Source organism: Squalius cephalus (assembly GCF_949319135.1).
Source record: "Squalius cephalus genome assembly, chromosome: 11".
NCBI lineage: Eukaryota > Metazoa > Chordata > Actinopteri > Cypriniformes > Leuciscidae > Squalius > Squalius cephalus.
In genome coordinates this window covers 5,920,456-5,946,555 of record NC_137132.1, presented here as the reverse complement: position 1 = coordinate 5,946,555, position 26,100 = coordinate 5,920,456, and the positions used below count along the sequence as shown (strand labels likewise).

Genomic DNA, 26,100 nt, shown 5'->3' with positions numbered 1-26,100 from the left:
ATTCTCTTTGTATGTTTGTTTAAAATGGGGTCATAAAGAACATTTTCATGAATGGTTCTACAAAGAATCTTATAAAGTGACATGAAGACCTGTTAAAGGCTCTTTTAAGAACTTATGAGGCGAGTTCTTGCAGTACCAAAAAGGCTCTTTATGTCACTAAGAAAAAAAAAAAGGTTCTTCTCACTATGAAAACCCCGTTTTGGTTATTTCTGGCACCTTTATTTAGCTGAGATAAGATATCAAAAAATAATATCATCATCATAATCCTGAAATATTGCCATAGCATGTAGCTACTACACATTCAACAGTTCAACCAGCTCACCATAACTTGTTTTCAACACTTTTATTAATCATATGCATTGTGAATTTATAAGTCATGATCTCAAGAGACATAGCCAAAAACTGATTAGGATTCAAATTTGGGATGATGGACTGGAAATAATTTTGTCCAGGATAAAGAATAAACTTTATAATATTCAACATTAGAGAGTTCCAACATCTTTATTCAAGCTGAACTATAAGGTGACGCTCTTCAGCTTCATCCACAGTGGAAGAAGTACTCGGCCTCCGACTGATCACCTGAAGGAAAAGGGAGATGTTCACATTCGTACAACAATGGAAACCTGTACATGGATTAAATCTGAATAAACAATGTGCATCACTTGATCAAAGCATTCAACACTGGCATATTAAATCTTACTTGTTTGGTAGTAATCGTACACTTTAATCACAGCTGGCTTGAGATTCTTCACTTGAAGAACCTGTTTCATTTGTATCTGGTAATTCACTGGAATATTTTGTGTGATCTACAGGAGGAAACAAACTCATCAGTCATGGACATTAAAGACATAAAGACCTAAGACATAAAATCATATGAATGTTGCTGTTTTCTCACCTCATTCAAATATACAATGACACGATCATCTTTAGAATCGACCCGTTCCACAGGTTTTCTGTACGTCCCGGAAGAAGTTTTAAGCTGTGGGGAAAAAGTGCTGGTTAATTTCTAAAAAGAGAAACTCTAGAAATTTGTACACATTTTGTGATGAATCACTCAAACGCACCATTGATGTATCAGCTGTGAATCCAGATAAGAGTTTAATATCCACAATGACCATGTTAGTCCTTTCCTGTAGACCATCATATCTGGAAAAGAGCAAATGAAAAGGTTCTTAAATGCCTCATATAAATGTACAAATAAGAGAGAACAAAAGCCAGAATAATTACCAAGACACATACAGAGTTTTAATCACTCGAATCACTCATAATGTGTCAATAATAAAAATGTTGTATCTCAAGTCAGTGTGTAGTGTTTTAACTACTGAGATACGCCGTTTCAGTTTATATTGCTTTTGTGTTTATTAAGATGTTAAAAAATATTCAGAAAAGATTTATTTGTTAGACAATCTTAAGTCATAATCATGTTCTAGTCTTTTGACAAAGTCCCCCTGTGGTGAAAATCAAGCTTTTAATGTTGTTAATATGTGTATGTGGCAGAGCCGATCCTGACCTCCCTGGGGCCCTAAGCAAAATTCTGTTAAGGGGCCCTCCTACCTGACCCATTAGCCATTTGCCACACAGTCACACCTGACACCCCAGTGCTCCCACTACAATCTTCCCTCCTTTAACTAGTAATTCCTTTTAATGAACTAGGAATTCCTGATATCAGAAATAGACATTGTTACTAGAAAAAGTACATTCTTAATATCAAGAATTCACATTTTAAATTGTACAAATTTAATTATTGATATCAAAAATGCATCCTGTGAATGAATAAAAGCTAAAATGATTTGCCATAGCTGCGTTTTAAATAATGAAAGCAATACTTGATACTTGATGGTTATTATTTACTGAGGGATGTGCATCCATATTGACCAGTATGTCCAGCCAATCAACATTTTAAATGCAATATAGCTTATAAATCAATAGTCAATATCAATGCTTTCCATCTTGTTTTATTGCAGAGTTGTAACTAAACTGACTTGGAGACTACAATCATTGTCTTGTTTTAAAAGTATGTGCGCCTATAATGAGGAGTGCATGAACGCAACATTAACATGCAATGGTTTGCAATGGTGTATGCAACGGTGTTTAATGCACGACGTGGTTATCTTTTCCGAGCTGCAGTTTATAAACAAACACCTTTGCCCTTTGTCGTTTATCAAACCTAATAAATAGTTGTATTTCACTCTCACTTTTTTTTTGTCAGGCACAAAGTCACAGAACACAGCCCTGGAAGTGTCCAACATTAGCAAGCAAGACACAGAAAGACCAAAATACAGTATGCAGTGCCCAGCTGTGTTAGACAGACAGACAGACAGACAGACTAAAGAGAGATGCACATCAACTTAACTTTACTGACATCAAACTTGGAGAGGAGAGAACCTAAGTCTACCTGATAATTCACTCTCATGGTGTTTTTTCCGCTTAATTTTCTCATCGATGTTTTAAACTTTGATTGACACGCTTTGACACGAGGGGGAGGAGGGGCCTTGAGTAATTTGCGGGGCCCTACGCAACTTGCGTATTGTGCGTATAGGGCTGATCGGCTCTGGTATGTGGTGTTTTTAATATGCTTTAAGACAAACCATGTGTAAATTCACAAGTCGACACCATTTCTGAGTATTTTCTTCTTAAAACTGCAGTGAACCAAAGACAGTCTCAAAAACACGCTTTGAAATCGCTGGTGTTTCTGACGTCACAAACTACCTTGTAACCAATCAGATCAACGTGTGATCTTCAATGAGTGGATCTCTGAGCTGAGTGAGTGAGTGGAGGCGGGGCTCATTTGCATATTCATAGTACCGCGTATACTCAATGAGGCAAGGGTGTAGAGTTACATTCAAGCCGTTTTAAGGCATGAAGAATTTAAAGGGTAACTAAACCCCTGGTCAGAGCCTGACTCCACCCACTGGCAATATTTGAAAAATGCTAGAAAAGTGGGAAGAGCCCAGCGGAGATAGAGGGGACAAACCGTGAGCGGGGGGGCGTGCACCTGAGACCTGCTGTCAGACTGTCTAAAATGGAGAGTTTGCTCACAGGGTCGCAAGACGACGTAAATATGCATCTGATGAGTTTTATCGAGTTGATGTCAATAGCGCGCGCGCTCTATAGGCATATTCATATTTTGCCGCTATGTGAAAAAATCCAGCAAAATGCACCGACGCGTTTGTCGACCCCCGATTGACTTTAGCCTAACCATAAATTGTAATTAAAATATATCACTCACATCAAGACGCCGCTGCGGTGGAGTCCATGCAGGAGGAGCAGCGTTTGGCATAGCGTCGCTTTTCAGCGCGAGCTGTGTGTGGAGAAGCCCATTTCCACCTCTATTGCGTTGTAAAATTTAGGTTTCACACTCACGGTCTTCCAGGCCAAGTGCATGCAAACACTGGCGCTTAATTTCCAAGTCTGCTGGAAAGCTATGCAGTCCAGCAGTGCTGTTGCACCCAGCAACACTACACCTACCACTGTACTAAATACAGATAAATCTACGCTAGCTCATCCAAGGGCGTGGTGAGCTCGTACCAAGGGAGGGCGTGGTGAGCTGGAACCTGCCTACGTCTCGCAGTACCGCTTACGTCACGCAGTACCGCAACATCCAATAGGAAAATTCAACTGCAGTAGCCACCGTTCAACCTGAAGAGGGCAGCACTCAGACGTTTTTACACCATATATTGTAGAATTAAAACACTTTATACCCAAATGTCAAAAAAGTTACTCAAATCAATGAACAGCACTAATAAAGCCCCATTCTTACAGATCATTAACTAAAAAAAGTTGGTTTAGGGTTTAGTTACCCTTTAAAGATGAGTTTTATTATTACAATTATTGACAATTATTGACTACAGGGGGACTTTAAATACAAATTCTCTTACTTGACAGTGAAGTTCAAAATGAAATTTTGTCCAAATGTTTTGCAATCTCCCTCAGTCTTAGCATCAATGCTCAATGTTTTAGCTTCAGTTGGAGTGGGAATGTTGTAGAACTGAGCCATCTGAGAGAGTCAACACAAACAAAAACACATTCATAAATCATCTCACAGCAGAATAACCAAAATGCCAAGAGAGAAAGTGAGTGTGAGTAAATGAAGCTGAACGCACTACAGACCTGCACAGACACACAGGCTGAGCCCTTCACTTCAATGCTGTATGTGGCTGGAAGTTTCTGCAGCTGCTTCTCCTGGTACAGTAACTTGTTGTCCTGATTGACATTAAAGTGGAGAGTGTCTCCTGCTGACCGTACCGTCACTGTGCTGGAGCCGTCAGAGCTGAACACTTTGGTGGCATACAAAGACAGAGCCTGAAGAGCCACCACTGTGTCCTGGGAAATAAATGTGTTCAGTAATGCCTCTTTTACTCATTCACACCAGCAATAATGTGTTTGATTGAAGAGGTTTGAGTAACCTGTGTGGAGGAGAATCCTCCATAAGCATTCTGCTGCTTTACAAGCCAACTAACAATCCTGTTAGCATAGCCCAGATCAGCTGTAGTGACTGAATCTGCAGTGAGAACAGCAAGCAGCACATATGAGCTGATCTCCACTGCCAGAGAATCAGAGTCTTCAGCAGAGCCAGACTGAGACCAGTGGAGAAAAGAGCCTTAAGGACAAAAGACACACGTGACTCAAGGAGCATGATTAAAACAAAAAAAAAGGTAACACTTTAGAAAACTGTTCCATCATTAATGAATAACTACACAATGTGTCAAAAACAATAGTACGGTCATAAAAGACAACAGAAAGTCATCAGAAACAAACCTCTTACCATCTGAAATAGCAACATCTTCCAGTTTCTTGAAAAGCTGCTGTCGAGTGTCCGTGTCTCTAGCCAGACTGAAAGTGTAGGCGAGCAGGGCAGTGGTGTAAGTGTTTTTGATATTCTCAATGACGGACCTCAAGCATGACAAACCTTTACTGACGACAGGATCCTGTGACAAAAAAACACAGAGGAATAGACGCTGTGAGTGTCATTTTTCTGAGTTTTTACCATGTTTCCTACAGATGAACTTACTGTGACTGGAGTTTCCAGTTCAAGCAATGATGCAGTAATGTAGGCAGTCATGGTCACATCATCATTCACCCCACCCTAGAATTTATTAGAAATAAAGGATAAATAAATCAACACAGTCAAACCACTGAAGGAAAGTTCATCAGACAAACTGTGATGTTGGCTTGAGAAAGTCTGAATAAAGACGATAGATAGAGAGATAGATAGAAGATGACAGACCTTCATTCTGTTGTTGAACAGTGTTCCCTGTTGGATAAAACAGCCGTCTGAATCCCGTCTGCTTATTAACCAATTCTTTGCACTCTGAATCATATTTGGATCAATAAATATGTATTTCTGTGCTTTGCCAAAGGACCTCAGCACAAAGGCAGTCAACCTGATGGTGTGGGAGATATAATTAAAGTCATTTGAACTGAGATAAATTTTTAAATGTGTTTATTGGGTTTATTTTTGTCGATTACCTTGATATTATTTCTGTTAAACAATAGTAATAGTGAAAATATATTTACCATGTATTCCCATCACCATAACCAAATGTGCTGTATGATCCATCCGAATGCTTGTAGTTCATTTGTCTCTGGTATCCTGTTTAGTGTGATAATGGTTAACACTTCAACAGTTTGTTTGAGTGTTGAATAATGTATAATTTGGTATCAAACCGTCTCAGTATTTTCTTGACATGATTTTGTCTCTCACCGCTCTGCAGGAAGCCTGTGGCTCTCTCTCGGATGGCCGAGGTGAGCTGCTCCGTGTTCTCCAGATACTCCAGAATGTAAATATTGGGAGAAAGAAGAGCCATGTTTTGCTCTCCACAGCCGTACGGCATCCGTAATAATCCATGAAGGTTCCTCAGTGCACGACCCAATATGTCGCCTGTAAACCATACACAATTTAATTTAATAACAAATGATCGTTGCGACGGAAACAAATCAATCAAAACTAATTTTAGATGGAAAATAACTTAACTCTGCTATAAAGCCAAAACAAGCTCTGTTACCTTAAATTATACTCTTACCTCTGTAAAGCTGCTTTGAAACAATCTACATTGTTAAAAGCGCTATATAAATGAAGATGACTTGACTTGACTTGACACAAATGACACTCTTTATAATAAGTTATAAGTCTAAAGCCAATCTCCTCATTTCTGCTCATGTTTGTAAATGTTACCAATGACTGAAACAGAGGATCTGGCTGATCCCTCTATCACATCTTTAGGAAGAGTCAGAGCCACTTCCTCTGAGAGACTGTCACCTATGAACCAGACAGACAGAAACACATCAGTGATCAGCAGAGTAACGCTATAAACATTTTAATACCACCTGTGAAGTTCCAATAATAATAATATAATCACAAACAGGAATTATTGTGATTCAAGCACTTTAGAAAAAGGGAGAAAATAGCCACATTTGGCACAGCTGAACAACTAAACTACAGTTGTCATGTAAGGCAAATTTAAACTTTCTCAATTAAAATGTCCGATACATATGAGTATATTTTAGCTCCCTCTATTGGTCCTCAAATTTGGTGTGTCCTCAAAATGTCCTCTATGCAATGTGTACTTATTTTCATGAAGTTGGAGTTTGTGTTTAGAAGACAAAGAGGGTTGCAGCATTATCAGCGCTTGTACACCAAAACATATGAAATATCTGCAGACTAACCCTTTGGACACAGTAGCCAGCTGCGAGTCTCTGTCTTTTCAGTTCCTTCCGCCTGCAGCAGAAATCAATCACATCAACACATCATACACAAGCAGCATTAAGATCATGAGTAAATGATGACGTGTGCTGACCTGTACGAGCAGACTTCGTGTGACCGTGTCAATGCGTCCTCTCTCCGGCACGCTCACAATCTCATTGTCACACACAGTCTGGGACGCCTCTGCCTCTGCACTGACTGTAATATTCAAGACTCCTACAACACAAGACATACGTGAATATACAAATGAGAAACAGACGCGTTTCCATTATCCTTCAAATTGAGCAAATTAAATTGGAAACAGTTTTTTCACATTTCCAGCTGACCTGAACTCATTCTTCACACGATCATTCACAGTTCCTCTGTTTCCATTATGATTTGTGCAAAACTTTTGCAGTATTTTCTAAATGTCGATAAAAAACTTTTGCGAAATTGATGCCGTTTACATTAACCGATGTTATGCGACTAAAACATAATTTTTTCATCTTGCGAGAAGCCAACATTATGGCGATGGATAGTTGCAATAGTTTTTAATCGACATTTCAAAAACATCCCAAAAGGTTTGTGCAAATCTGTAATGAAAAGGCGGCTACTGATGCAGACTGGAAAACTCACCAAGAACAGAGGGAGTGAGGATCCATTTAAAGGTTTTTCTTCCATTAGCACATAGACAGGATGAATGCTGATCATCAGAGGAGGCTTTGAGAGTGTAGTCTGAGGAAGGAGCTGGAGTCACTTTAACCTGTCAATCAAACACACATGATTAGTGGCATATTTGATATGATTTGATTAGAGTGCGTCTGAAATCTCACCATGATGCACTTGGACAGATAGTTGAAGACAGTGGCCTTCAGCTCAAAGATCTCCCCGCGGATGATGGAGTAAGGCAGAGAGAGCTCTAGGAAGAAGGGCTGGAAAACTGTCAGCTGAGCAGGAGGAGCCAGACCCAGACCTTCAGAGGACAGGCAGAAGGCCTCCGTCTCCCAAGAGGTGATGGTGTCAGGAACCGTGACAGGAACCTGAGCTGATCCAGAGTCCCTGTGGAGGAATTACAACAATAGACATATTTGACTCTGACTCAGCCATTTTTCCTGTAATAAATGACAATATTCAGCACACAGATGATGAAAAAACTGGATTAAGAATCTGCAAAGCAAGCAAGGTATTTTCTGTCCTGTGGGCGAGAGGGGAGGAGATGATGTATTAAATATAAGTAATAAGATAAATATGATGTTAAATGTACTGATTATGCTTTAAATACCCCACTTCAGCAAGTTCCCAGATCCACGTTTCTGGAAAGACAGTTCGAATCGTCACTGCTGGAGAATCAGGTGTTTCAAATTTTCTAAAATGTGGGTGAGGATCTGGCCCTAAACTGTAATAAACTGAAAAAAAGTGATATTTTGTAGTTTTAAGTGATATGTATGTGAAGAATATGTCAAAATGATCTATTCTATATCCAGTCATAAGTAAATAGAAAATCGAAAGCAGATCATTATTTTAATACCAATATTAACACTGATAGTGAACTGAAAAGTTCACTAACACCCCCCTATGACAAACTATGTATTTTCTTACTACATCTCTATAATTGTGGAATTGTGTGAGTCACAATTTCACAAATTTAATATATTTAATTTTTGAAATATATTTAATAAGCACCAACATATTAAAACATTACAGCTTGGATTGTAATAACAGTACATGTACCTACCCAGCTCACACAGAGGGAGCTCCACAAACAAATTTGTTGCCATCTTCAATCCCACTTTCTGCCAAATGGCAATGATGAACCACAATAAAAGTCATGAAAATACAAATTACTTTTAAATGTCAGTATAATCATGAAGGCTTTTTATGCATTTACTTACACATGTGCAGTATATACTCTCCCAATCATTATCTACTGCACTGCCACACATATAATCCAACTGTTACCTTTAAGGTTTCATAAGTGAATCTTTGGATTTGGTTTATCCAAAAACGCATATACGGACACTCGTCATCTTCAACAGTCTCAGGGTAATTGGACTCCGATTGCACTGGCAGCAGGCTGAAGATCTGTGACGGGACCATGTTCACACACTATCAGTATGATTTCAAAATAATACATGTATTTCCAACGAAAATGTATTTCCAATTTGGTGAGAAAGAATGAAGATTAATGCTAAATTTCCTGAGATCAAAATGTCAGCTGATGGATCATAGCAGCAATAAGTAAAGTCTGTTATCATTAGATTCCCACTGTAGTTTCCCACTATGAAGAGACACATTTAATCAACACTGAATCTTAAAGCATAGACCTTGTCAGTATCCAGACGTTCTCCTGACTTCAGGATCAGGACGCTCTGATCTACAGCCCTGAGGCCACACAGTGAACCAGGCTGAGCTGAGAGCTGGAGAGTGTTTTTCTCTCCGGGAACTGCTTTAGCAGGAGAAAACTGCAGAGATACCTGTGACATACAGGGAATAGGATTTATTTTAGAAATGAGTCAGTAATACAGTTTAAAGAGGCTCCTTTCTAAAGCTACAATGCACACCTTGCTTTTGAAACACTTTTCAATGTTGAAATCTTTGCTACTGGCCACAACCGTTTCACTGGGGAGAACACAGTACACCAGAATCTGCATTACAGGAGCCAGATCTGCACTAATAGACAGTTTGAACGACATTGAGCCCCTTGCTCTATCAGAAATCTTCACTTCAATCTTCTCATATCCATGATGAACAATCACTCCTCTGGACAAGACCTGAAACAGACAGATGACACTCTGATAACAAACTGACTAGTGCAGCCAAATAATACTGTTAAACAAAACCATCTCTGTGATAATGTACATACTGCACATGTTCTCACCATATAGACGATGTCAGTTTTGAAGTTTTTAATTGTCTCTCCAACAAAATAATACTTGATGGTGACTGTAAACTCAGAGTCACACTTTAATGGTTGTTCAGTATTCTCTATAATCAATTCACTTTGTGATGGGGTGTATGGAGAGGCAGGTTGGAAGAGCTGGACTGTTTTTTTATCGAAAGCGAAGTAAGGCTCGTTGTTGAGATAGTATTCAAAGATCACTTCATGGGCACTTGCCTGGATAACAAAGAATCAGAAAAAACTCATGTAACTAAACTCTTCAGGCAATACAAAAGAAAACTAAGTGAACACAATCTCTCTTACTATTAGATCAATATCCCATTTAGAATGACTGGATGTATTAAGAGAGAAGTTGGCCAGTCCATCGCTGTCTGTAATGAGATTTAGGAGCAGTTTTGGGGACCGTATGTTACCCTCCATAAGATAAACCTTTTTGCTTTGAATTGGTGCACCTTTGAAATTTGAGAGTTGTATCTGTTGAAAATAAGATTTTGAAGGAATAAATTACTATATCAATAAATAAACAAATACATATCAATTAAGGAATAATTTCGTACATATCAGTGGTGTTAAACTGAGACAACTGGATTTTAGACTTACTTTTCCTTCAATAACTGATCCGTGTTCATATGTTTTGGGCAGGTCAGTAAATGTGACTTTACCAATTTTATAAGTGAGAGATACAGATTCAGATTTTGTCATGGTGATCTCTGTAAATAGTCAAAACACCTACATAAATATTATTTCAAATAAAAGTAAAATGAAGAAATGAGAAAATGAGAAATAAAAGAAATGTAGGTAACAGAGATCTGACCAAATTTAACAGCTCACCTGTTCCTTCTTCTGTTACCATTGCCTCAACATGAAGAAAATTCTGCATCAGTTGATGTAGTTCGAAGTTAAAAAAGAGTGATGGATCTAAGGTATGGATGGCACAGCCTGTCTTTTTTATCTAATTATAATGAATGAACACAAACATAACTATTAACTGAAGAGTGGTTTAATTAGATAAATGGAGGAAAGATAATGTACTGCGTTTCAACTCACATACCTCAATGGTTTCCTCTAAACACACTGGATTTGTGTTATAGAAATTATTGGGCCAGTCACGGCACACTTTCACCCGTGATTTACCAGGTACAGGCTGTCCATAAGTGTATCTGTGAAAAAGGTACAAGCAACTGATCTACAGCCCAGGGTTGAGTTAAGAAACTAATATATTAGGATGGGGAGTTAAAGTAAGAAACTGACCCAAGAGTTAAAAAAAATAATAATACAATTAACAATTAAATGAAAGTGTGAATGGAAGAGTACGTTGCTTTTTTAATGCAGGAAATAAAAAGAAACCACTCACTTTCCGCAAACCTCAATTATCAGTTCCTCTTCTTCAACACTTACTTTATTTGGCCTTTTTACAATAACTTCAAACTTAGGCAAAACTAGAAGTCAGAAGGCAGAAATCAGAGTTATTAGTACTTAAATTATATATTAAAAATTAAAATACAAACATATTATTGAAACTCTTCCCATGCAAATCTACAAATTGTCTGTTCCCTTTCAAGAGAACTTGCGCTGTGTCATAAGTTACGACACTATGGGAACACCTCTGCGTGATTGCGTCTTGAAGCACGTGTGAAATCAGTCCAATGGTGTGGCAGAACGTCATAGGCGGGAGACATCATGACCTGGGCCGGGTTTCCCGATAACGATGTATCTTAGCTCTTAAGAGCGCTTTCTACGTGCAAGATTACGAACGCTCGCAGCAATTCTACGAGCGTTTCCCAAAAATGAACTTAACATGAACGCGCGAGAACGCGCTCTACGTGCTACTTAAGAGTCGCTGTCCATTCGTGAAGTTCTGAAACATAACCTTATATGGAATCGTATTCTGAACGTTTAACCTAATAATTGTAATCTGTTGTGGATTAGCAATCAAGACAAGTCTATATAAAGCACCTACAGGCGGAGGCACTGAAAAAATGGCTAAAAAAAAAAAAAAACATAATTTTTTTTTTTTAATTTTTAACAGATTTAAAGGATTTGTTTTATTTATTTTATGTTCATTCATTTCATTTTGATTAAAATGATTAAATTAAATTATTTCAATTTTTTTTTTGTTTTCTGACCTTTTTAATTATTTAATTTATACATTAATTTAACCAACAACAAAAAAGAGTAATAAAGTGTACAATAAAGTACAATCAAAACCTTAATTATAATCACATTGCATTTGAATAAAGCTAAAGGTGTAATCTGCCGGTTGTCCTGCAGGTGTCCTCATAAATCTGTCTTCTTACGATGCACTTGGGGATGTACGATTACTCCAGAGCACTCGTAGATCTACGAAGATTTTCAAGTGCTACTTAAGCTACGATGCTTTTGGGAAACAGACCGTAATATTAAGATCAGTCGTACGATCGTTTTTACGATCAACTTAGGCTTACGATGCTTTTGGGAAACGCAGCCCTGGAAGGTATAAAGCACCCCTGAACCAAACAATGTCAGCTTCTGATTCTTCAGCAAGCGGTCTGTCTTACTCCATCTGTCATATTTGGGGTTGTGTGCCTATATGTGTGCCTATATATCAATATATATCTCCTCTCTCAGGATCAGGAAGCCTGCTCTGCGGTTTCTTCCGCCCTGAGTGAGGGCCCGGTGCTTCAGTTATCTTCCTCTGAGGAGGTTGGTGTACTGAGAGTCGATGCAGGAGAGTCTGAAGATTCGCCACTTCACTCTCCTGGGTACAAAGAGCTAGTGAAGGTTATCACTCGTGCTGTGTCAAAATAAAATATCAATTGGCCAGCAGAGAAGCATTACTTGTTTATTTAGCTACTCATTTATTTAATTATTTAATAGATTTTATAACGGGGAATGACGTGTGTAAAATCTAAATCTCTGTCCATCATGTTTCGAACAATTGTTGATTAAACAAATTTTCACACCGTATTGGAAATTTTAAACCATGAAGGTGAGTCAGTGGATATCACACAAGCAATGTGCATACTTTGCTCTAGAGTTATGGTGTTGAAAAAGTCTCAAACCTCAGTCAATTAATTACTACAGAAAGTGAAAGCAAAAACATTTGACACTGCATTAACGGTTCATATTCTTTCAGAGACGATGAGAGCTGATTGTACTTCAACGTGCTGATAATGGTATATAGGCCTAGGCTAACTGTCTTAATTTATTTTCTTAATATTTCTCTTGTGGCCCATAAGTAGTGAAAAAATTAGAAGAGAAGTATTTCGTTTTAATCAAGTTGTTTTTTAAATGAGGAGTAAGCTAATCTCACTAATCTTTTATTTTCCTCGCAGCTCTTTGGTAATGGGGTAAAAAAATTCGGGGAAAACCTCTTCTGATCATCGTCTATCGGCGTATCAGCGCACTGCGTCTATCAACTGAGCATCGTCTATCGGCACAACCTGGCACGAGGGTTTTTGTGGGGCCCTCCAGTACAGCCTGCGTGCTCGTCTGCTGCGCCACTGGTTGATGCTTAAGGTGGAGCAGACGCTTTTGAGCGATCTTTCCCCTGATTCAGCATCATCCCTCAAGGCCCTTACCTAGGCTTATGCAGCAGCAGGTCAGTCTGATGCATGTCTGCATACTATGGGCATTTTGCAGGCATAACAGACGGACTTGCTTAAAGACCTTGACGAGGTGGAGGGCCTTTACTCCAGCCACTGATCTGGTTCTACAGGCTACCAAGGAGACGGCCAGAGCTATTGGCCATACTATGGCAGCTCTGGAAGCCTCAGAGAGACATTTGTTGCTTAATCTATCTATTAAGCCACAAATAAGTATATCTGTTGGATGCCTCGCTTTCTCCTGTGGGACTCTTTGGCGACTCAGTTAATTCAAGAGGTTCCAGAAGGCTAAAAAGGTTTTTTTTTTTTTTTTTGTGGGGCCCTCCAACAAGCGCCTGCGTGCTTGTCTGCTGCGCCACTGGTTGATGCCTAAGGTAGAGCAGACGCTTTTGAGCGATCTTTCCCCTGATTCGGCATCATCCCTCAAGGCCCCGACCTAGGCTTATGCAGAAGCAGGTCAGTCTGAAGGTTAAAGAAGGCTAAAAAGCAGGTGGTGGCATTCCAGCAGGTCTTCCCTTGTCGATCAAAGGTCTCAAAAGGCTTCTGGGCGGAAGCAGCCCCAGGCGCACTCAAGCTCTTCGTACAGGGCGCAACAAAAACAGAAAGTATTGTTTCTCGTGCCCCGCCGCAGAAAGAATGGGGGCAGGGTAAGCGCCCGAAGCCTCAACCTGGCAAAGATAAAACGGATCTGAGGAATGTCATCATTACAAGGAAGGCTTCAGCTAAGAGGTTCTAATGCCAGTGTCAGACCTCTGAGGGCAGGCCCATTCGAGAAATGGTTCACACCTCATCATACGGTGCCCACTTCTCTCCAGTGTCCTCAGGGGGCCGCTCTGTCAACCCAACTAGTCAGTATCCCAGTGTACATCTGGGAACGTAGCGAAATGTAGTACAGAATTCAGTTTTGTTCTTGTTCTCCTTGCTTTCACAGGGTTCTGCCCACTATGGTGGGTCCAGAGAAGTCTCTGGTTATGGAACAAGATGTGAGAACTTTCTTGGGGAAGGGGACCATAGAACGTGTTCCCCACCAGAATCCGGATTTTACAGCCGGTATTTCATTGTTCCAAAAAAGAATGTCCAATTTATTTGCACCATGTAAATCGAGCAGCCAAAAGCTAAAGTTAAAAATGTTAACTTTAAAGCAAATCGTGACTATAAACAGTACAGAGGACTGGTTTGTCATGATAGAACTCAAAAATGCATACTTCCACATATCCATCCTTCAAAACCACAGGAAGTTCCTCAGGTTTGCTTTAGGGGGCAAAGTGTTCCAGTACAGGGTTCTTCCTTTTGGCTAGCACTGTCAGCTTGCACTTTCAAGAAAGGTGTGGATGTTGCACTGGCTCCTCTGCGACTCCAGGGCATTCGCGTGTTGAATTACATAGACAATTGGTTGATACTAGCTCATTCAGAGCACATGGCGTTTTAACATCGAAAAGTTGTCCTCGCTCATATGAAAGAGCAGGGGTTGAGGCAGAACGCAAAGAAGAGTGTTCTTTCTCCAGTACAGAGATCCACCTTTTTGGAGGATTCTGTGATGATGCAGGCACGTTTCTCTCCTGCACACATAATCCTCTCAGCATTAAAAGAGCTGAAGCTAGGCCAGTCACACACTGTCAAACAGTTTCAAAGATTGTTGGCAGCAGCAGCCAACATCATACATTTTGGCCTGTTGTACATGAGATCCCTGCAGTGGTGGCTCAATACCAGGGGATTTTCCCCGAGGGGCAATCTATTCCACATGATCAAGGTTACAAGAAGATGTCTTTGTTCCTTGACGATGTGGAGGAAACCCTGATTCTTGTGCAAAGGCCCAGTGTTATGACTTACTTATCGTCACTTGATACTTATGACAGATGCTTCTCTCACGAATTGGGGAGCGGTCCTGGAGGGCCACTCACCCCAGGGTCTGTGGAAGTGCATTTTCTGATCTACGGGGGACATGTTCTTGTCCATTTAGACAACACATCGGTGGTCGCTTAGGTCGAGACAAGGGCTGAGGCCCGAGGAATGGAGACTTTACCCCGATGTAGTGGGTCTTCTATGGAGGAGGAAGAGAAGTGGAAGAGGACATATTAGTGTCATCCAGCCCCACTAGTGTTGAATATCATTATGCCTGTATGCATTTCCCCCGATCGCTCTGCTTTCGGGAGTTATGGAGAGAGTTTGCCGGGAGGGTGCCCATCTACTGTTGGTGGCTCCTCTTTGGCCAACTCACATCTGGTTTTTGGACTTGATATCCCTCCTCTATGGCTCCCTTAAGGAGATTCCGATCAGGAGGGACCTTCTGTGTCAGGCTGGGGCTAAATATTTAACCCCCGTCCAGAGGTATGAAAGTTGTGGGTTTGAGTCATTGACCAACTCATAGAGGCTGGTCTCACAACGGAGGTTTAGACCCAGTTAACTGCCCGGTTGGTACAGTGCTAGAGTTTCCGCAAGAGTGTTTCTATACAGGATTATCCCCTTCTACACTTAAGGTTTATTTGGCCCTGCTTACCACACTCCTTTTAGTGGTGTATCCTTGAAAAGAGACCCATTATTATCTCGTTTCCTCCGTGAAACCTTGAGGATTAGGCACCCTAATGGAACCGTCACCCCCCCCCCCCCCATGATGTTCAGCCACACCATTGGACGGATTTCACACGTGCTTCAAGACACAATCTTGCAAAGGCGTTCCCATAGTGCCGTAACTTACGCTGCAGTGTCTCATTCCCTCTTCAGGGAACCAAGGTTACAATCATAACGAGTCGTTTTTATGACTTACCATATTGTTTCACTTCAAGATCACGTGAGATAACCCTGTCACCAATAAAAGCCTTCAGTTTGTACATGCCTTGACGGGCCTCTGGGTTTAATTCATAAGAACGCTGCAAAATCCACCTTGTTGAAGAAACATTTGTCCATTGGCCAATCCGGTTACCTTTACTGTCCTGTTTAATAGCAAAGACACAGTGCAGATATTTTGTGACAGTCAGCTACACATATCCTGACTATCAATGAAGAAATATATAATTACCCTACTGAAAACACAATAATTGCAAATATAACTGAATTTCTAGTGTTAATTAGATTTAAAAGGTGAGTTTGTTATGACTGCACAGAAGGTTTTGTGTTCTTACCTCAAGAACCACTGTACTATACTGTGAAAGAGCAAATAGTAATTTAAGATTAAAAGCCAAAAATGTGTTCATTTATTAAATGTGTATTCAACAATGCAAAAGATAATAAAGATGCCAGATAAACACATCAGACCTGCTGATCAAGGGGTGCAAAGTTTGTATCCATGGTAACAACTCTGAAGTTCACTGTAAAATTGAAATGTGTATTAAAAAACGTATGTATCTTATGTAAGGTACAATTGCTTACAGTCATATTTCTCTCCTGTAAATGACCAAACTGTGTGTGAACCGTATTAAGTGTCAAATACAGGGCTGACAACTGTATTCTGCTGCTGGGTGAATGTGTCTTTTGAGCCAAATTCAACTAGCTGTCACAGCTGCCTGTTTTAGCCATAATGTTACAAAAATGTCTGACAATTTGCTCCAGCTGACCAGTTAGAATCAAGTAGGCCTATCCCAGACAGCTATGAGGTTTATTACATGTAACGATTTATATCAGGGGTGTCAAACTCATGGAGGGCTTCAGAGTTTAGTCCAAACCCTGTTGATTTCAAATAACCCTGAAGGACCTGATCAGAACATTTAATAATTAGGGTTAAAGCTAAACCATGCAGGGCTGTGGGCTCTCCAAGAACACCCTTAATCTATAGTATCTATAGATTTCATATAAAATAAAGTCGCACAGATACTGATATCAATATCGATATCATATTTGTAATTACAGTATTTAGGCTGAACATGTTTGAAAGTGAGGGGATTGTTCAAATGCACACTAGATGACCATTCTCGTGTTTCAAAGCTGTTAGAATTCAAAGCTACTCATCCTTAATATCTGATTTTCTTATCTTTTCATTTGCTCCTCTTTTTGTTTGTAAATCCATTGAACTGTTTACTTCATACTCTTTCACCATCTGCTGGTTTGTGCAACATTTGTAATGTTTGAACTATGGTGCTACATGAGCTCATTGCCTGATCATAGTGTGCTTTACTTACTGTATATGTGCTACCTCAGCTGTGATCAGGGTTTAGATGTCAGTGACACCAGCATTGTTTACTGAGCTTTAGCCTATGAGACATTTACAGCTCACCTGTCTGTCCTGGAGTATAGATGGGTTTATCAGTCTGGATAAAAGTCAGAGGATGAACTTGAACATGCTTGAACAGGACTTTTCTCTCTTCAGTCGTCCTGAAAGTCTCTCCCTGAAGTTCAACCTTCATTTTCTGCACTGATTCTGCCTTGACCAGAGGAGCCTGATGAGAAATAATTTCCTGTATTCACAACCTGCCACAAAAACTAGATGCATTATGATGAAACATATTTGATAATATTCATTATGTGCATGTTTTGATGGCAGACCTTGAAGTTAAAGCAGCGATGAAACTCTTCCTCAGCTTTCTCCTGCAGCAGTAATGTGCTCTGAGCACCATGAACCAGATGAATGTTCATGACAAGGCTTTCATTGGGCTTGAGAAGACTTGCACACAGTTTGGCCTCAGATCCAGACTTAATCACTGCGGGAAACGTCACCATGAAATATCTGTCCAGAAAAAATGATCATACAATATTGGTTAGATAAGAAAAATAAAACATAAACTGGGAGGGAAAATCAATACAGTTAATTTACTATTGATCAATTGAAAATATGAATATGAAAAGTGTGAATAAATGACCAAACAAAGTCAGGTGACTAAATTCTTTATATTTGTACGTTTATTCAGAGAATTGCTCTTAAAAATACACTGCCATTAAAAAAATCTGTCACTGTCCTTAATTTTAAATGATCTTATATGCATAAAGTTGTCTCTTAAAGGACAAGTTCGGTAATTTACACTTAAAGCCCTGTTAATAGATCGTTTCTGATGAAATAGAACGGTTAAGATTAAAATTTGGACACATGCTGCTGGCCCGAGAATTTTAGGTTTCTTTCGCTTTCCGCAAAACCTCTAGAATGGGTGTATAGGTGCACTGGAACAGTCCTTCCTAAAACACATTAAACTTTTGTTTACAAAGACGTGAAACTCACCGAGTGGTCAGGGGTGTCCACTGATATGCTCACACAAAAATCGCTGCAAAAGATGCTTTCCAACAGGTTTTATCGTAGTTTTTGTCCAACTCTATTTACTTGTATTGGATGTGCTGTGAGGTACGATATTACTCCGCCGCCACCAACTGGGCTGGAGTGTCTATTATTCAAGCTCTCAACGGAAGAATGTACGGGTGTGAGACGTTTGGAAAAATACGTCCACAGTTTTACAACGAATGATAAAACACCTGTTGGAAAGCATCTTTTGCATCGATTTTTGTGTGAGCATATCACTGTAGGTATTCCAAATGGGGGGAAATGCACGTTATTTTCCTGGTTTGACTGTGTTATGATCAGGCTTGGGAGGGTTACTTTAAAAATGTATTCCGTTACTACAAATTACTTCATAAAAAAAGTATTCAGTAACGTAATCCGAGTACTATAATATGAAAGTAATGTAACTGATTACTTTTGGATTACTTCAAGGTCACGTATATAAATAAAGACAAGCAAGAAGAAATATTATTTACTATATTATATTACTATATTTACTATAACTTTTATTTATTAAGAATTTGGTCCAGTGTACAATATTTGCAAAGTATACACACAGGCCTGAATATATATTTATGTAAAGGGCTATACAGACATCTAGTGGCTAATGTATGGTATTACAGATTGTTTTATTTTTAACTAATTTTTAACAAAAAAAAATAAAAACACAACATTTAAAATTTTTACACAGTCTACATATTAGTTTATTTTAATATAGGCCTACATGTTGACTAAAGCCGTGATCTTTCTTAATTTGCCTGACTGAACTTGGGGCGTTGGCAGTGGGAGTTCCCCCACGTTACCTAGACAGCGAACATCTCGTTATGTGAGAAAAGATTAAGAAAGGACATTTTGGGTACTAAAAAAGCTACTCTCCTAATTTCTACAAAATAGCAGCGGAATTTCCATGAATTAAAACAAGCGATTTTACCCGCAGGCAGCATCGTTTCTACTAGCAGCAGTGATTCAATCTGCGTCTGAGGAGATTGTAGAAAGCTTATTTGTGCATTCACCAGCGTGTGGCACACGTGTCATTACTGGCAACAGAACCAAGAACTACTGTATAATCATGCAGCGCTTAATATAGTGTTATTATGCCAAAATACTTATTTATTTAGTTTTAAATGAAACCATTGTAATCCTGAAAGTATTCCCCCTTTTTTCAATATGTAACTATAATCTGATTACTACGTTTTTTGACGTAACTGTAACGGATTACAGTTACTGGATTTTTGTATCCTGATTACATAACGCCGTTACATGTATTCCGTTACTCCCCAACCCTGGTTATGATGCATTTTAATGGCTCAGTGATCCAAAATGATGTTTCTGAGTATGTGTGGATGTCTGAGAGCAATGTGTGTCTGCGTTGACAAAAGTGTGTGTGTGTGTGTGTGTGTGTGTGTGTGTGTGTGTGTGTGTGTAGGGCCTAAATATAATACATGGTGTTTAGGCGAGTGACAAAAATCATAATATCCTGAAGGTCATATTTTATCCTCTCTCTCTCTCTCTCTCTCTCTCTCTGTGTGTGTGTGTCGGTGGTGTAGGATGTGTGTGTAGGCGTGTATGTGTGTGTGTGCATTTAGCAAGAGAAAGCACTTCTCACTGCATTGTTTTCTTTTGATTTGATTCATGCGTATTTTACGCACAGACATGAACCTTTGACACAGCTTTGTTTTTTTTTTAGCAGTCTACATTTCAAAGTTAATTGATAATGTCTCACCTACGTAGAGGCACAAACACAGCCATGCAGTCAGTCCTTAGACAATAATAACACCTTGCATCTTGCGGCAACACAAAGATGTAGCTGCGAGGGATCCAAAACAAAGGCAGACTTTGTTTTGGATTAGAAAAGTTGAGAAATCAGTGTTTATACAAGTGCGGTTGATGCAAAAGTTATAAAGCTGTGCACCTCTTTGGTGCGGCCATTTCACACTCGACAAGATGAAGAAAACCTACACGACCACCGAAGCAGTGGACTACGTTACTGAACCAAGTGAATAATAATATACCTGGATAAGGTATGTGCTATTAGCAACAGTAACTCACACATTTATTTATATACACATCTTTATGTGGTTTTCTAAAATATATAGGCATATTTAGTACTAAGTTTATCATGCATTTGTTTTTTCTTGTATATTTTTTTCTCTTATAACTTGGGCCAAAAAATAGATACATGTTATTCATTTTTCCTTGATCTTTTTTTTATTTTGCTCTATCAGTTTCCTATAATGCCGATGGTGTTATAAGTGTAGAAAATGTGCCCACTCCCACGTGCTCACACCTACCCGCTGCTCGCTCTGCCACTCAGTTACCCCGGGTTGCAGATCCTCTAAAGCTCACAAACATCCTGGCTCTGGCCGAAGGTGTCATAAGTGTAGAAAATGTGCCCACTCCCATGTGCTCACCACTACACACAAACACGGTCCCCATGGTAACACGCTCAGAGCGCACTCTCATAAAGCGTACACATGCCGCTCGAGTACTAAGTGTAGTAAATGTGGCCACAACTCTGTGCTCACACCTACCTGCTGCTCGCTCTGCCATTCAGTTACCTCGGGTTACAGACCCTCTAAAGCTCCCAAACACTGGCCGTGTTATAAGTGTAAACTCTGCGTCCGCTCACGAGCACGCGCACTCACTTTTAGACACGATAACCCCCACGCCGCTCTCGCGCCAGGAGTGTTTGACAGCAAAACGCGCTCCATCCTTAGGGACCGAGCTACCGTACGCTGTACAGCCGGCCAGCACTGTTTACCAGCCCCCGTGTTCGAGCACCGGCGGCGCACGCGCTGCCCCATCCTCTCTGATACAGGTTCCCCATCCCGCGCAGCGCGGCGATCTGAACCCAGAGACCATTCGACCCCTAGCTATGCGTGCAAAGCATGGGAAGCTATTCAGGGCGTGTCAGAATGGGTGCTGAATACTATAAAACACGGCTATTCGCTTCAATTCGCTCATCGCCCCCCACACTTCTGGCGCAGAAGGAGACGAAAGTGAGTTTAGAAGCAGCGCACCTGCTTCAAGCAGAAATAGCGAAGCTGCTGCACAAAGGGGCTATAGAACAGGTTCATCCTTCTCTGAGCGAGTCGGGCTTTTACAGCCGTTACTTCCTCGTACCCAAGAAGGACGGAGCGTTAAGACCTATTTTAGATCTGAGACATCTGAACAAAGCCCTCATGAGACGGCCGTTCAAAATGATTACAACCAGACAAACCCTCGCGCAGATTCGCCCAGGAGACTGGTTTATCTCTCTCGATCTAAAGGACGCGTAATTTCAGATCCAGATAACTCCCCGTCACAGGCCATTCTTGAGATTCGCCTTCGACGGTCGAGTATATCAATACACAGTCCTTCCGTTCGGCCTGTCTTTAGCACCCCATACATTTACGAAATGCATGGACACGGCCCTCGCTCCCCTGAGAAAACAGGGAATGCGAATACTGAATTATCTGGACGATTGGCTTATTCTAGCGCAGTCAGAGACGGAACTTGTGTCTCACAGAACAGCGCTTCTCAGCCATCTGGAGGATCTGGGTCTCTCGGTCACTGGACCAAGAGCTCGCTATCGCCCCGTCAGTCAATTTCCTTCTTGGAATAGAACTGGACTCGGTGGCTATGACGGCCAGATTGTCGGAGCAGCGCGCGCGCCGCATCCGTCACCTCGCCGCATCCTTCCAAATAGGCAGCCAGGCTCCCCTGAGGACATTCCAGCGTATCCTGGGGCATATGGCCTCAGCTGCAGCAGTGCTCCAGCTGGGCTTATTGCGCATGCGCCCGCTTCAACGCTGGCTGAAAGCGCGCGTGACCCACCGAGCCTGGGCGGCCTGCGGCTCGCGAGTCAGAGTGAATCAGGGCTGCATTTCAGCCCTGCAGCCCTGGCTGGCAGCCGAATGGTATCACACAGGAGTGACTATGGGGGTGATCTCACATTGGAAAGTTGTCTCGACAGACGCTTCCAACCTAGGTTGGGGAGCGGTCTTCGAAGGCAGACCGGTCTATGGCCGCTGGTCAGACCAGGAGAATCTCCTACACATAAACTGTCTAGAGATGCTCGCGGTCGAGAAAGCGCTCAAACACTTCCTCCCATTCCTCCACGGTCACCATGTTCTAGTCCGCACGGACAATACATCGGTAGTGGCCTATGTGAATCGCCAGGGCGGTGTCAGATCAAAGACGCTCTGTACCCTGGCGGAACGCCTCCTCGTGTGGGCTCAGCACTCTCTGCGCTCACTGAGAGCCGGGCATGTGCCTGGCCACCTGAACGAGGGCCCCGACAGACTGTCCAGGGACAACGTTCCCCCTGGGGAGTGGTCTCTACACCCCCAAACAGTCCAGTCACTGTGGCGCCGTTTCAGCAAAGCGAAAGTCGACCTTTTTGCGTCAAAAGACAACGCTCACTGCCCAGAGTTCTTTACGAAGAACGAGGACGCGCTGGCCCACACCTGGCCCAGCGGCCCGCTATATGCTTTTCTCCCCGGTCTCCCTGCTGCCTCAGGTCATCAGGAGAGTCAGGAAAGCGCGCCACACAGTGTTCCTCATAGCCCCATACTGGGAGAACCAAGCTTGGTTCCCGGAACTGATACAGCTGGCAGACACAGTCCCCTGGCCGATACCGGTGAGGAGAGACCTTCTCTCTCAAGCCCGCGGCTCGATCTGGCATCCCCATCCAGAGCGCTGGTCTCTGCATGCATGGAGCCTCAACAGTTACCCGTTGGTCTGCCAAGAGGGGTTATGAACACGATCTACGAGGGGGCTCTACACGTCAAAATGGTCTGTGTTTAGCAAATGGTGCACTGCCAAGGGGCTCGATCCACAGACATGTGGGGTATCGCAAATTATTGTGTTTCCTTCAAGAGCTGCTGGACGCGGGCAGGTTCCCCTCCACGCTCAAAGTTTATGTTGCGGCCATTTCAGCTTTCACTGTCTCAGAGCTGGGCCGCGCATTAGGAAGGAACGAGTTCGTCACCCGCTTCCTTAGAGGACCCAGGAGGATGAACCCCCCGCGACCCCCCTCGGTTCCTATGTGGGATCTTTCACTGGTCTTGGAGGCCCTGAAAACGCATCCCTTTGAACCCTTGGAAACTGTGGATATGAAATACCTCACGCTCAAAACCGTTTTTCTGATAGCTCTGTCTTCAGTCAAACGCGTGGGAGACCTTCACGCGTTATCTATTAACGCCGCGTGCCTCGAGTTCGGACCTAACGACTCTAAAGTTATTCTCAGACCGAGGCATGGTTACGTTCCCAAAATATTGGGCACTCCCTTCTAATATTGGGTCATTTCCCTCTCAGCCCTGCCAACTCCCGGTAGCGAGGCCGATAGTAATCTCCTCTGCCCGGTCAGGGTGCTGAGAAACTAGAACTACATTACACGCTCCGCCGCTTCAGGCGCTCGGAGCAGCTTTTTGTTTCGTTTGGAGGGCGCACCAAGGGTCTCGCCGCCTCGAAACACAGCCTGTCCAGATGGACAGTGGACGCTATCACAACTGCTTATGCGTCTAAAGACCTGCAGTGCCCACTGGGCATTCTAGCTCACTCCACCAGAGGCATGGCCTCATCGTGGGCGTGGTCCAGCGGGATTTCCATTCATGACATTTGTGCAGCGGCAGGCTGGGCCTCCCCCTCTACATTTGTTAGGTTTTACAACCTGGAAGTTCCCGCCTTGCAGGCGAAAATTTTATCAGTCTAAGTCTCGCATAGACCGGCCCACTATCAATGTGCGGGCTAAGTTGGTTGATTTAGCTCTACTGGTTGAGCTGCACTGTGCAGGGATTTGTCAGTTCGGACCGGCTGTGCCGTTCCGTGCTCCCTAGTATGTGCTTGTGTACTGCGCTAGCCTTCTGTTGGCCGCCCGGCTCCCTGCTATCACGTTCCCCGGGCTCTCCCTGGGACTCATTCAGTGGATGCTGGGCGCGCACGGCGTTGACAAGGGAGTTCCCGCAGCGTAAGCTACTTACGCAATACGAGAGAACCTCTCGTAAGAGAACGTATTGGTTACTAAACGTAACTTCTGTTCTCTCTAGAAGAGGGAACGAGTATTGCGTAACCCGCCGTGCTCACGCCACGAGCTCACTCACTTCAGCGACAGAAACCAGTGAAGCAGCCTCTGAGCCCTGCTTATATATGCTAAGCCACACCCCTTTTGGCGGGCTGTGAAGCATGAAGCGCGCCAAGCGCGCTTATTGGTCATGACGTCACGCCAAGGGCTCAGCGATAGGCTGCTACAGTTGCCGCAGGGCAGCCAATGGGCACGCTAGTAGCCTGCCCTAGGTCTGCATGCTGCCGCACTGCGTTGACAAGATTATTAAAAATTAAGAATAATTTTTTGGCTTCAGTATCTCGAGAAAGAAGACTTTCCCGCAGCGTAAGATACTTGCGCAATACTCATTCCCTCTTCTAGAGAGAACAGAGGTTACGTTTAGTAACCGATACAATCTTAAAGAGTGCGATGGATTATAGGGCGATAGAAGATCCGTTAAATAGACTGGAGCTAAGCCGTTTAGGGCTTTATAAGTCAGTAGCAATACCTTGTAATTAATATGGAACTTTATAGGTAACCAATGTAGTGATGATAAAATCGGTGTTATATGGTCAAATTTTCTTGATCTAGTAAGAACTCTAGCGGCGGCATTTTGGACTAACTGTAGCTTGTTTATTGAGGATGCAGGACAACCGGATAATAAAGCATTACAGTAATCTAGTCTCGAGGTCATGAACGCATGAACTAACTTTTCTGCATCAGAAACAGATAGCATATTACGTAGCTTAGCAATGTTTCTAAGTTGGAAAAAGGCTGTTTTTGTAACATATGAAATATGATTTTCAAAAGACAGGTTGCAGTCAAGTATAACACCCAGGTCTTTTACTGGAGAGGATAAAGTAACAGGACATCCTACTATGTTAAAGTTGTATTGTGAGAGGTTTTGTGGGCGTTTTTTTGAACCAATAAGTATTACCTCTGTCTTGTCTGGATTTAATAAAAGAAAATTGCACGTCATCCAATCTTTTATATCTTTAACACACTCTGTCAATTTGGATAATTTAGCGTTTTCATCCGGCCGTGATGAAATATATATTTGAGTGTCATCAGCATAACAATGGAAACTAATTCCATGTTTCCTTATAATATTTCCAAGTGGCAGCATATATATTGAGAATAACAGAGGGCCTAACACAGATCCCTGCGGCACTCCATAGTTTACTGGAGTTATGATCGATTTTTCTCCATTTAAATAGACAAAATGGTAGCGGTCAGATAAGTATGATCTGAACCAGCTTAATGCTTGTCCTTGAACACCAGTATAATTTTGTAGTCGATCTAAGAGTATTGTGTGATCTATAGTATCGAACTCAGCACTAAGATATAAACTATATATATATAGTTTTATGGCAGTGTTTAGAGTGGACATTTTTGTCCCTTAATGCAATCAACGTCGTAAAATAAATAATAAGGCATAAAGGTTAAACAGTAAACCTCTACTGTGCAACACAGACCAGTTAAATACATACCGGAGAAATCAAGACATTTCTTACACAATGACTACTGGTATACTAATAATTTTAACCTTAGCAAAAACTGTTAAAAACTTACGGCCCTGATGTTTGTCCATTGACACAGATCAGGAGGAAAGAGAGCAGAAGGAGCCCTTTCCAACAGCAGCCAATATTCAGAGCCATGATGACGAGCGATCATCCACGGCATGAGATGAACTGGACCGTCTCTTTTAAAGGG

At 41.7% G+C, this 26,100-nt stretch overlaps 1 protein-coding gene across 1 annotated transcript; it reads right to left on the bottom strand.

Moving 5' to 3' along the window:
* Positions 1-201: 201 nt before the first annotated feature.
* LOC307167530 (alpha-2-macroglobulin-like) lies at positions 202-26,100 on the bottom strand. The gene is made up of 34 exons (XM_079886697.1): positions 25,960-26,100; positions 17,642-17,822; positions 17,373-17,535; positions 16,418-16,470; positions 16,285-16,305; positions 15,930-16,095; positions 10,936-11,020; positions 10,633-10,741; positions 10,413-10,533; positions 10,182-10,291; positions 9,885-10,055; positions 9,561-9,797; positions 9,244-9,453; positions 9,007-9,156; positions 8,642-8,764; positions 8,418-8,475; positions 7,965-8,088; positions 7,516-7,741; positions 7,319-7,445; positions 6,798-6,919; positions 6,667-6,718; positions 6,176-6,259; positions 5,705-5,881; positions 5,518-5,593; positions 5,228-5,384; positions 5,012-5,086; positions 4,766-4,928; positions 4,407-4,600; positions 4,111-4,323; positions 3,879-3,997; positions 1,065-1,146; positions 896-979; positions 701-806; positions 202-579 (listed from the first exon to the last, which is right to left on the bottom strand). The coding sequence occupies exons 1-34, from the start codon at positions 26,043-26,045 to the stop codon at positions 539-541; spliced, it is 4,266 nt and encodes a 1,421-aa protein (XP_079742823.1). The 5' UTR covers positions 26,046-26,100; the 3' UTR covers positions 202-538.